At 31.5% G+C, this 13,227-nt stretch overlaps 1 protein-coding gene across 1 annotated transcript; it reads right to left on the bottom strand.

Annotated features, from left to right (window-relative positions):
- Positions 1–2,250: 2,250 nt before the first annotated feature.
- LOC107934648 (uncharacterized) lies at positions 2,251–3,196 on the bottom strand. Its single transcript, XM_016867127.1, has 2 exons — positions 2,928–3,196; positions 2,251–2,613 (listed from the first exon to the last, which is right to left on the bottom strand). The coding sequence occupies exons 1-2, from the start codon at positions 3,179–3,181 to the stop codon at positions 2,451–2,453; spliced, it is 417 nt and encodes a 138-aa protein (XP_016722616.1). The 5' UTR covers positions 3,182–3,196; the 3' UTR covers positions 2,251–2,450.
- Positions 3,197–13,227: the final 10,031 nt, after the last annotated feature.

Raw genomic sequence — 13,227 nt, 5'->3', positions numbered from 1 at the left:
AAATAATTCAAAAGAAATGAACCGGAAATAGATTAATGAGTATTAGAGAGAGATGAACAACTCCAAAAGACATGGAATGGACAATGTAATTTCTCTTAGTTTAGTTCTACTCGTATTTTCAGTTTTTAAATTAAATATTTTATGACTTTGATTATTTAATCAACGTGCTTGGACTACTATTCAAATTTAAATTTGTAAGCCTGAGGCAAAGAAAAACCTTCTAATTTTCAAACACTAAAAAGATGTGGAAATTGGATAATCCATGTTTGAATACCTTAAGAAACATTGAGTTATTTGTCAACCAAAATCCCTTCTCACTCCTTCAACAGTCTATACTCTCTTAACCAAATTCATCATTCAATTGGTGAATGGTTCCACTAAATACTAATTCCCTTTCATTTAATCCATCGGTTCAATAATTTATAATAAAGTTACAAATTTTATTATTTTCGGTATTAACAAGAGGTGGTAATTGAGGGGATTTAGATAAAATTATTTAATATGTAAATATTAAATTTTGTTTTTAGTATTTTTAGATTTAATATTTTGATCTTTTGGGATTTAGATGATGTTTTATTTATAATTTTTAGTATTTTGGGATTTTAAAATCATTTTTATAATTTTATCTAAAAATATTTTTTAATATTTTATAATTTAGTCATTAAACTTTTAAAATCAATTTTTTTTATCATCAATTATTAACAGTCGTTTGAAATTTAACAGAGGTACTAAAATGGTTTTTTTATTGGTTTAATAACAAGTTTAGCTCTCTAATATTTACAAATTATATTAATTTGATCCTAAATATAAAATATTTAATAAATTTAACTCTCAATTAACAAAATTGGATCATTTCATTTCCTTTTCCACCACCTTTTTTATATATCACGAGTTTTCCACTCATTTTATGTCTCATAATCCTTAACATTTGTTTCTCTTGGAAAGTTTAATGCTTCAATGAGATGTTGGATAAAATGACTAAAGCAGGAAGTATGACTACATTGATTCAACCGTCAATGATATGTCGCATGTAAATTCTACTGCGACACCAAATAATGGCTATCCATAACCTAGATGTCCGCCAACAAAAGTGTAAAGATAACTTTAAAATACTAAAATCATTCATTAATTAGACGGAAAATAAAATATTAAAAGCATTAACAATAAGCTAATTGGCTGCGTATGCTTCACACTCTCACCTTTGCATTTCATTATAAAGGTTAACGCAAGTATTAAATACAAACGAGATGATTGTTAAAATGAATGAACTATGAGAGCAAACCAGCAAGAGTTAAATAAAAAAAAAAGTATAGAAAGCATTCAATCTAATGAAGGCACATCAGACCCCGCTATTTTAAGATGATGGGAGATTGGAAAAAGTTTATCTCAATTTTTAAACATTTCAAACTAAAACTAAAATAAGGAGAGCAAGATATAGGTAGATTTGGATGAGGAAGGATCGAGCACATTTGAGTTATAAATATCAATGTTTGATTGATGCTTGTGTAAAGCATGAAGTTGCAACTGATGGAGATAATATTGAAGATTTATTAAGTATTGGACAAACTTCTAAATTTCGTGAAAAAATTACTTGTTGTTCTATGAGTTATGAGCCTTATTGTTGATATTACATTTAATCTCATCCCTCTAAACAACATGATGGAAATTGATTGGGATGAATAAAGGGGCTAATACTGTTGATTTTACTTATGATTGATTTCAATATTTCTATACTTTGAACTGATATTGTTGGTTGTTGTTATATTCTTGTTGGTTTTAGGAGGTTAATGTGCTGAACATATGATTTGGTTTGGTCATGATATTGAAGAGACACCCAAAACACTTAAGTGTTTGGAGTTCTTGAAAGCTTAAATGAATTCAATTAATATTGAAAATCAAATACAATGTAGAGACTTTGGATGAAAGATTTGTTTCAAAAAATGAAAATCTCTTGGTAAGAGTATTTTCTAATTTGATCATCCTAATTTATGTTGGTTATGATATTTGTTTTGTTTAGCTTATATGTCATGCTCTACATCTTGAATTTATCTTTGATGACTTTGGCACTTTCTTGGTTGATTACCTGATGAACAAATAAACTTGGTTGTTGATATGAGGAGTGTATGTTCGATCATGGTTCTACCTCTTAGGTAAAAACATATTCTTGTTCCTTTCATAGTTCATACTTGACTTGTCTGGATTAAAAGCTAATTATTTGTTGTTAGTTTTGTCAAAATATCAAAGGGGAGATTGTTGGAACTTTGACTACTTCTCTTGTTCCACTTCATGTTTAAACATCATACATGTAAGGACCCAAATTTGCCCGGGCCCGAAGAAAAACAAAAATTAAAATAAATAATAAAGCTAAAAAAAATCCAAATAATAAAACAGTCCAAGTCCATTTACACATCAAAAAAAGGGCCCAAATTAACCTAATTATAACCTAAGTATTAGCCTAGAAATACAAGGCCCAAAATCAAAACACCAACAGGAAACCCTAGGGTTTCCACCTTTGCGCTGCAGCCTTCAGCCGCCGTACAGCCCCAAGGCCTCTCCGTACCTCCGTACGCAGCACCGCACGCCGCACCGCACGCCAGCTGGCCTTCTCCGTACCTGCAAAAATGGACAGCAACAACAACAGAAAAGAACAAAAACAATTGTATTTTTCTTTTTCTTTTTTATTATTATTATTTTGGCTATATAGAAGCCCTAGGGGATCATTGTAAAGGGGGGACTGGCACAATACACGCATATTATACAAAAAAAAAGGAAGAGCAATCGAATACAAAAAAGAATCAAAGTGTTTCTTTCTGTTCTGTTTTCTCATTTCCTTTGCAAGTCCAGTTTCGAATATAACACACATATATATAGATATTCAAAAAGAAAGCGAAAAAAGGTTACCTTTTGAGATCAGGGAAGGAACCTACCTTCGGTTTCGGCCATCGGAGACCCTTTCTCCTGCGTGGATTCGGACCGAGGGGCGCATCTTGCTTCCTTTATTCTCGAGCCTTGAACCGTGACGGGGAGGAGGTGCGTTTGGCACTGATGAATCCTTGGAGTCGGCTAGGCAGAGAAGAGTGGGAGAGCTCTCATTTTTTTTAGATCTAGGGTTCAAATGAGGGTAAAAAAATTTTAGGCATTTATGGTAACGAGGAAACGACGTCGTTTCGTTCAATTCCATAATGCCTCAAAATGACACCGTTTGGTGTGTGACCCGATGACCCGACCCGGATTCTCCTAGGATCCGCGCGTTTCTGCAAAAATGGGGATTTTTTCGCGTTGGTCCTTCCCCTTTCGCGTTAGTGTTCAATTAGGCCCCGTTCACATTTTCTTTATTTTTAAATTTTTCCTAGAATTCGCGTAGCATTTCAATGTAACCCACGCCTAAACGCAGTGTTTTGGGATCTGGTATATTGCCAGTATTGGTCCCCGTGCGTCTGCGCGCATTGCGCTTTAGTCCTCCCTTTAATTTCAGCAGTGCATTTTATTTATTAAATATCCTTGTAATTTAATTTTATTTTAATTGAGCCCATTTGATTTGTATAGTTTATTATTTTTTAAATCGACTTAATATTTTTTTTATATATATGTATATACATACCTTTTTTGAATTATCATGATAATATTACCCCCTTTTTTATATAAAGTCTTTATTTTAAAGTTTTTTATCATATTGTTTTAAAAATTTTGTGTATTACTTCATTTAAATATTCATATATAATATTATGCATACATAGTCCATGGCCAAATTAGTTTTTATTCAATATATTATTAATTCCATGGTTACTTTTACACACATAGTTCCTTTTAAACCTATTTATATATATATATATAATTCACATCTCAAGAATATATCCTGTTATATATATATATTTTTAGGACCTTTCATATTTTACATATTATTTAAATTATCTTTCACTACATGTACATATTTACGTTCTAGCCATTTTTCCATATTAATTTAAAATTTGTTGTGCCCTTTACTTTTAAATTGTTTCATTATTGACCTAAGGCTTCCCTACATTATTTTAAATATGTTATTTATTTTATACGGTTACACATATGTATATATGTTTTTTTGTTAAATCTATTCATGTATATAATGTACTCCTTTTGAGGTCCTATTTCAATGCATGTTTTTTATCCTTTAAACATTCATCTAGTATTATTTATATATAAATTTGTTTATTTCAAACACTACCAAATATTTTTCTTATAGAGTAAATTATTTGTATTTTATGTGTACTATCTATCTAGATTAACATATTGATATATATATTATTTTGTATATTACTTATTTCTTTGTTTGCGTAATGTTCATTTTAAAAAAAAATTAATCTATATATTACTATGCTATATACGATTTTATGTGGTTCTTATTTTGTGATTTATTTTAAGATCAAATTATTTTACAGATTTTGTTTTAAATTCTACTTATTCATTCATAAGTGTTTTAACGTTATTTTCACACTTATATATATATACATCCAAATATCTTACATATCATTCGTTTTAAATTGTTGTATATCAATTGATTCTTAGAACTACTCTCTCACATCGATTGTTTTAAATTTATGCATAATTATTCAGATTCTATTTACTTTTTTTTATATATTTTGCCTTACGTTTATTTTCTATTATAGATTATAAATATGTTGTTGATATCCCTTAAAATTTGTATAAATGTTAGAATAGTGTACGATTATTTGTTTTGTTGGTCGTATTGTAAATTCATTACTTTTATATTGCTCATATCCGACTGTTTGTGCCTTGCAACCTCACAATCCGTGAATGCTTTGGCAAATTGTTTTGATAGGATAATATGTCATTATTTTCATGCATATTTCTACTATGAGTGGCTATTTAAATGTTTTAGCTCAATCAATTAACTTTTAATCATCAATTTTAAAACTACAATGAAAGCGACTCCCCCAAAACAAGGCAATACTTGATGTTTGGCAATTCGGGAATCGTGCCCTATCATGCTGGGTTGCAATTTCTCGTTTGTTCAAAACAATTGAATATTCCTTTGAAATCTCACTCATGTCTTTAAAAACTCTTTAAAACCAAGGTAATACTCGATGTTTGGCAATTCGAGAATCGTGCCCTATCGTGCTGGGTTGCGATTTCTCATTTGTTCAAAATAATCGAATATTCCTTTAGAATTTCACTCATGTTCTTTAAATTCTAAAATAAGAAAGGTCTGATGTCTAGAAATTCGAAGAATCGTGCCCTACTGTGCTGGGTTTTGATTTTTTTGTTGGACTAAATAATTGGGCATCCTTTTATGGTTTTTCAACACAAACTTTTGGAAGTCAAAATTTATCATGTTTTAGAGGGCAGAAAGGGTCATGTCCTATCGCGCTGGATGTGATGCTATATTCCTCTTAAGCAAGAGAATTTTGATGACCAACTCGGGTTATTCAAATGTTATTAAAAGGAACCACATTTCAAAAACGTTTTTAAATCTCAGACATAAGGATAGTATCTAATCGATTTGGTACCAATTTTTAGGCGTAATGAGGGTGCTAACCCTTCCTCATACGTAACCAACTCCCGAACCCGTTTTCTTATATTTATGTAGGCCAAAATCGTTGTTTTAGTAAAAAGAAATATTTTATTAAAATAACCAAATTCTTAGGTGATCCGATCACACCTAAACAAAAAGGATTGATGGCTACTGCATTTCCGTTTTTCAAAAAGTCGATCCTCCATTTTTTAAAAAAAAAAATTGAAAGATGGTTTCGACAATATAGAACAACAACTTTGGTGCAATCAAAGTTTTTGTGTGGACATGTTTGATTTTATAATGACATAACCTATAATTTTTATCTTGTGGAGTAACAAATAAGGAGTAATTTTGAGTTACAATATACGGTGATCATTATCTTTCAATGAGTTTGAATTTTTGTGGATACTCATCCTTATCCTTATCTTTCAGAGTATTTGAAATTGTTAAAAGAAGTTTTTTTTATGAAGGTTGTTATGGATAATTACTCAAGATATTTGAAGTGATAAATTCAATTTTTAAATGAAAGAATAAAGTTTATCAAGACACTATTGAAGAGGTTGTTTGTATAGGTTCTTTGTGTCGCACTTGGTGGACTGTATTTTTAGTGTCTTTAGCATTTGAATTTTGCTATTTTATTAGGTAAATTAATGACAGTCTTTTAGGTATTTTCCTCAAGAGATTAATTTGGTTGTATTGTGAGGTATTTGGCAGAATGATTTATAACAAATTTGGTTCAATTTTTGGGTTGTGAATATCCATTGGTGTAAGGGTAGTTTGAGCTTTAGCCAATAGTTGATCTGGACGAATTGTAAAATAAAATCATTCTCTAAACAGAACTCCTGTAATATCTTAATTTTGGGCCTAGTCGGAATAGCGGTTTCGTGACCATAAAATCCGAGATAGAAATAATTATTTTATGATTATTTTAAGGTCATGATATGATTGCATGATTGTGTGAAAATTTAGTGAAGAAATTTTATGCATAAAGTGCTTAAATTGAAATTAGGGACTAAATCGAATAATTTGTAAAACTTGCATTCTAGAAGTTTCTAGTATGAAATTGTTTTGAAATATTAATTAGGAGGTCTTAAATAGCAATTTTACCAATTTCTAAGTCTATGGACAAAAATTGGACATGGATGGAATTTTTGGAAAGTTTAGTAGTAAGGGCATTTTGGTCATTTAGGGGTAAAATGAATTAAAATACAAAATTAAAAGCCAATTTTTCTCATCTTCAACCCCATGGCCGAATGTAGCAAGGAGAAACCATGGCTAGGGTTTTTCAAGCTTCCAAGCTCGATTGTAAGTCCGTTCTAGCCTCGTTTTTAATGATTTTTACGTTTTTAGAGTCCGAGTAGCTCGATTTAGCTTATGCTAGCAATAATTCAACCTAGAGTTCATATTTGGAGAAATACCCATAGGTGAAATTTGTGTATTTTGGTGTTTTATGATAGAATATGAGGTTTTAAATTATGTTAGACAACTTGTGCTACTCGGTTTTAAGTGAAAACGAGCAAAATGGCTTAATCGATAAAAATACCTAATAGTCATAAGTACATGTTAGAGTGAGAATTTGATGTTGCCATAGAACGGAAAAATGATCAGCATGTCATAAAACATAAGAAAATAGGCTGAAGTTTAATTCCCGAGCCTAGGGGCAAAAGTGTAAATATGCAAAAGTTTAGGGGCAAAATTGTAATTTTTCCAAAATATGATTTTGGGTCAATTTGAATAATGTGAGTCCTAATTAGACTATATTTTAAATGATAGAGCAAGGAAAACTGAAATTCGAGCTAAAATGGGGAAAATACCAAGTTGTGGACGAAATGGTAAAAGTAGCCATTTTCGCATACGAGGTAAGTTCATATGTAAATGTTGGTGACATGGTTATTATTTTAAATGTTTTAATGTTATTTAAATGATATGATAATTATTATGAAATATTATACTGTGATAATTGTTTGTTAATATGTCAAATTATGTGATATACTTGGAAAATGTGAAATACTACCGAGTATCGGTAACGGCATTCCGTAGAAGATGGTTGAGACACATGATTCGGAAAAAGGTCCCGTTGAACCTTAGGAATGGATTAGGATACAAGTGACATATCACTAGGATGTTTGGGCATCCGAACTCGTTGAGTTGAGTCCGAGTTCACTTATGGATGCAAATGTCCGAACTCGTTGAGTTGAGTCCGAGTTCGAGAGATGTAACTAGGCATCTGAGCTCGTTGAGTTGAATCCGAGTTCACTTATGGATGCGAACGCCCGAGCTCGTTGAGTTGAGTCCGAGTTCGCTTATGGGAAGGTTACATGGTAGCTTGGCTGCATATGTGGCACTTATGTGCAAACTTTCCATGTATCCGAATTATATTCCGATGTGTTCAATGGGTAAAGTTCTACTGAAATGGAGGAATACTCAAGATGAAAGGGACGTATTGGTAAGTGTTGTGAAATGGATACTTTGAACAGGTATGTATTTAACTCTCGGGTTGAAAAATTGATATAACAACAATATGGTAAGATGATAAATGAAAATGTGATATGAATGTCTTGGTGATGATTATGCAAATGATGTTTTATGTTTGCTTATATGGTTATGTTACTTGCTATTTGCATGTGAACTTATTAAGCATTTATGCTTACTCCCTCCTTTTCATTCCTTGTAGTTTTGAAAAGCCAGCTCGGAAATCGGGAACGGTCGGAGGCTCGCTCACACTATCCGTATACCATCTTGGCATAATGACTTGTATATTTTGAGTATGGCATGTATAGCATTATAATCATTTTGTATATATGGTCTTATGATATGGTTATTGAGTGGTATGGAAATGCTTGGTAATGATTAGCCATTGGAATGGCTAATCATGATCATATTTGGTGTTATGTATGTCAAATTGCTAGCTAATCCATGGAAACCATGAAATAGGTAAAATTTACCATAAAATAGATTCAGACAGCAGCAGTGACGTGAGTTTGAAAAATCACTAAAAATAGTAGAGATACAATTAAATAATGAATAAGTTATGGAATCGAAGCTTGATGAGTCTATTTTCATATGGAAGAAGCGAAACAGGTATATGAGCTATATTTTATGAGATGTTTAAATTTTTGTGAGACAGGGCCAGAGCGATTTCTGGATCCCCTATTCTGAATTTGGAAATTCACCATAAATTTTACAAAGATAATTAGAATTCATGATTTATATGTACAGATTCCTTATTGAGTCTAATTTTATTAGAGACAAACGGCATAGTTATTGAAGCTCTGTACATGGAGATATCTGATTCGTAATACACAGAGGCCAGAGTAGTCGAACCCTGAAACAGGGGAGACTTTAACTAATAAACTGTACTAATTGGCCTGACCAAAAATTCTAGAAAAAAATTAGTAGATATATATATGAGTCTAGTTTCAGGAAAAATTTTCAGAATTGGATTTCGAGTTTCAGAACTCGAGATATGATTTTTAAAGCGACTGTGATGCAGTTAGCCAGCTTGTTTGGAAATTTTAAAATGAATTGTATGAGCTGTTTAAGTAATGAATTAAGTCCGTTAACACCTCGTGTTCGACTCCGGAAACGGTCTCGGGTACGGGGCGTTACAACTCCACAGAGTAAGATTGATGAATCCATACTGCATTAACAAATATTACGTATTAATTCTCTCCTTACTTTGCTTCTTGTTTCAGTTTGTCTTAAAAATGTTCTATCATAATTTGTTCTGTCCCATTCTCTATTCTAACAAAATTTAGAACGAAAATGTTTTCCAATTGCAAACTAAATTATTTTTTCCAATAGTAGTTTGAACATTAAAGTTGGAATAAAGTGCAAACCGAAGCTTTTTCAAAATTCAAAACAGGGTAGCTAATTAATGTGTTAGACAAAGTAAAGATTGGTTCTTTCTAATTGTTAGATATTAATTAATATATTTAATGGAAGTAATTGTGATAATACTCTAAAATGACGTGTTTTTATATATTAATCATGTGTTTATTTTGAGCTTGAGCCTACTAATTTGAACTATTTATGTCTTTTTATCTTTTAGGGACTAAATTGGAGGCGAAAAGTAAATTCAAGGGAAAAAGCATCAATTTGGAGATTAAATGGGCCAATATGCAACGTGGGACAAATATGGTGCCAAAAGTGCGAACATGGAAGGCACAAGGACTTAAAAGCAAATAGAAGAGATTTTATTTTGGAAGACTCTATTTTATTTTATTTTATTAGGATAATTAATATTAAGATAATTATTAGGATTATTCAAATTTAGGATTTTATTTTAATTATCTTTGTTTATCTTTAATTAAATGTATTTATCTTTTTAGAATTTAAATTCAATTAGACTATCTCCCTAGCACTATAAATAGGGGGTGAAGTGACTCTATTTGAGGGCATCTTTTTCTATAAACACTCTCCCCCTGAAAGTCTAGCTTTTTGTTTCTTCATATTTTCTTTCAATAAAATTCCCTTTTCCATTTTTATATTTATTTTCTTTTCCACCATTATCATGAGCCACTAAAATCCTTCTAGCCAAAAGTTGTCAATATTTCCCCAAAAAGGGTTCTTGAGGCCTAGAATCCGTACTTAGCCTTTTCACCAAGTATTCATCGTTTCTCCGCACTCCGGGCTGACGCTTCTGTCCATGGCCTTTAAGAAGTAAGTTTTTCAGCATATGCAAAGGCGGCCGCTTTGTATGTTCTGGAAGGATTGCATAGTCGGTTCGTTAACTTACTACGTCAGAGGTTGGCGAGCCAAAGAGACAAAATGGCGTGGGATTCGCCATTGAGAAGCGTTGATCTAGCATAGATTACTGCCTAGAATCAGGTTCCCTAAAAATCGTAAGTCTAATCTTTGGAGCTGGTGGTCGTAGGCGTCCTCTTCCATTATAACTGGCTTACTTGAGTCGAGAAGGATTATCCAAAAGCCAAGGATTGAGCCCAAGGCGGAATGAGACAACCGGAGGCTGGAACTTTCCCATAAGAATTTCTTTTCTCTTAAAACTCTCTTTATTTTTTTATTATTTTCGTAATCATAATTTCAGTAAATTTTAAATTCTGTTTTTATTTTATTTTTCGCTTCCTAAATCAATTCTTAAATTCTTTTTTTTTCCAGGAACGCAGGTTTTCTTGGGCACGATTCTGCCTAGGATTTCAAGAAATAAGCATTCGTATAATCCGGTCCCTGAGGATTCGACCCTACTTCCCCTTTACTATTTCTTTTTCGTTATTTTACAGAGAATAGGATATTTTTGGTGCTCTCAACGACCGCATCAAATTGTGCGTTGAATGCAGTCACTAAAAGGAGGTATAAGCTATTTGCAAAAGTTCTTTTTGATGCATGTGGTTGGAAGTTTGCCTTTGCATCTTCAAAAAGATTTCTGTGGCATTGCACTTCTTGGGTATGCTCCCACTTATTAGCACCATTTTTTTAGCTAGTGTTGCAAACTAGCTGAATAAATTAAGAGACATGTGAATACGTCGAAGCTGCCATCTAATTCTTCATACAAGTGGATTGGAGGTGGGAATGATGAAAGTACTCAAAATAGACCTCAAATTAGAGCCGGGGGGCGGGGGACAAAGTGACAGAGCTGGTAATGTGGGCATTTAGAAAATTATAAGGGAAATGAAGGTTCCTGCTAAGACTAGGAACTTCATTTAGATGGCTTGTAATAATACAAACAATTGGTACAAGAGAGAATTGATGGAGAAGGGAACTTGTTGATTCTACGATTTGTATAGTGTGCAGAGAGAAAGCTGAAACAATTGGGCAGTTACGGTTTCAGTGACGGGGGTGTTCATGTTTGGTTTAGGTGTTCCCTGAGCATACGTGCAAATTGGAAGGGATATATAATAGCTTAGTTGGGTGGTTACTGCAATGAAGGAAAAGGAGGAGAAAGTTAAAAGTTTTTGCTAAGGTAGGCTTTATTGGATGAAAATATACTTCCCAAATAAGCCTCTTTGTGGAAGCTTCGTGCTCATTAGCAGGTTTCTGAGGTCTAAGGTATGCATTCCCTGCTTGCATTCAAGAAAAAAACATAGCAGTAATACCAAACTTTGACATATAATGAGTTGACATAGAAAGCAAGCCTCGAATCAGCAACTGCAGAAAAGAAAAAATAAATAGAGAAGAGCATACATGTAGGCCACTGATCTCCATATACTGTGGGTAAACGTGAACTTGGGTATACCACGCATCACCCTTTACATGCAGTCACTCTTCCGGGCGATAAATTTAAATTATAAATTTTATTAAAGTTACAAAATGTAATTTTATCACTGTATTAACTTATAATTTTATTATTTTAATAAGAATTAAATAAAAGTATATTTTTCTTGAGAGGTAAATATGCAATTTTATCATATTTTAATTTAAAATTTACAAAGTCAAACTAGATTAAATTAGCCCCTATTATTAAATGGATTTGATCAACCTCTATATTATTAATAAGAATCGAATAAGGTTAAATTAAAATAGAGTTAACATTTACACGACATGGAAATTACTTTTTTTTTTACTTATAGTTCAACTTTAAACAAAATATTTCATTTAAAGAATCATAAAAAGTTTTTACACTATGACTAATCCGCTCAAGTGAGCCTAATGACTCTGTTGAGATTTGGTATTATTTGATTCTTTTTATAAGTACAATGATTAAATTGATCCATTTAACAGTAAAGAAATTAATTTGTTCTAATTACTATAAAAGAGGGACTTACCAAGTATATTATCCCTTTTTTCTGTTTAAAATATAAATTTTCCTTTAATCTTTTTCCAGCTCGATGGAATAGGGGCAATGAGATTGACCATTTTTTGTTCAATGGTATAATTCTAACTTTAGTCCTTTATAAATATTAATAAAGTCAATTTAATCTCTTTTACCTTCTTTGTCAAATAAAAAAGTTTTAAAAAATCAATTTAAACCATTTTGATACAAAATATTTAACTTGAATTTTTATTTTTATTTTAAAATTTTATCTCTAATCCCTATAACACATGAATTCATTTCGACCAAATAGTGGATGTAGCCTAAATATAATATTAACATGCTTTATATTTATCTAAGTCTAGTCCAGCCCGAAATATAGGCCTAAAAATTTTCCCAAACTAACTCATATTTGTAAAGATAAACTTAAGTTCATTTTAGACCCGCTCATATTATCTTTTAAATTTCTTTAAAAATGTATTTATATTTTTTATTTTAATATTTAATAATTTTATATATTTTTTATTTATTAAAATTTTTATATAGTTATTTTAATATTTACATTAGAGTAGCATTATATATTTAGTATAGGTTTATTTTTTTAATGTGTTCTCAATTACACAATACATAAAATAATATAATATAAAATATTATAAATTTAAAAACAAGTCATATTGATTCGAGATCGAACATTGAATATTTAAGTCTAAGCACATCTCATATTTTTAAATAAACTTATTTTTATCTATATCCATTTTATAAATCTAATTTTTTTTTCAAAATCATCTCAAATTCCGAACCGAACTTCACACGTTTTTAGTTTAAATTCATATCTCAAAATTCGTTTAACAAAAAAAATCCCAATTTGGGATCATATTTAGAGGTGATCATGGGCCGGGCCGGGCCGGGCCAAGATAAAATTTTAGGCTCGGGTCCGGCCCGGCCCGAAATATGGGCCTAAAATTTTGTCCAAGCCCGGCCCGAAATAAAATTACTAAGTCTGAGCCCG

This window comes from Gossypium hirsutum, chromosome A01 (assembly GCF_007990345.1).
Source record: "Gossypium hirsutum isolate 1008001.06 chromosome A01, Gossypium_hirsutum_v2.1, whole genome shotgun sequence".
Classification (NCBI taxonomy): Eukaryota; Viridiplantae; Streptophyta; class Magnoliopsida; order Malvales; family Malvaceae; genus Gossypium; species Gossypium hirsutum.
This window is presented reverse-complemented; position numbering and strand designations above follow the sequence as displayed.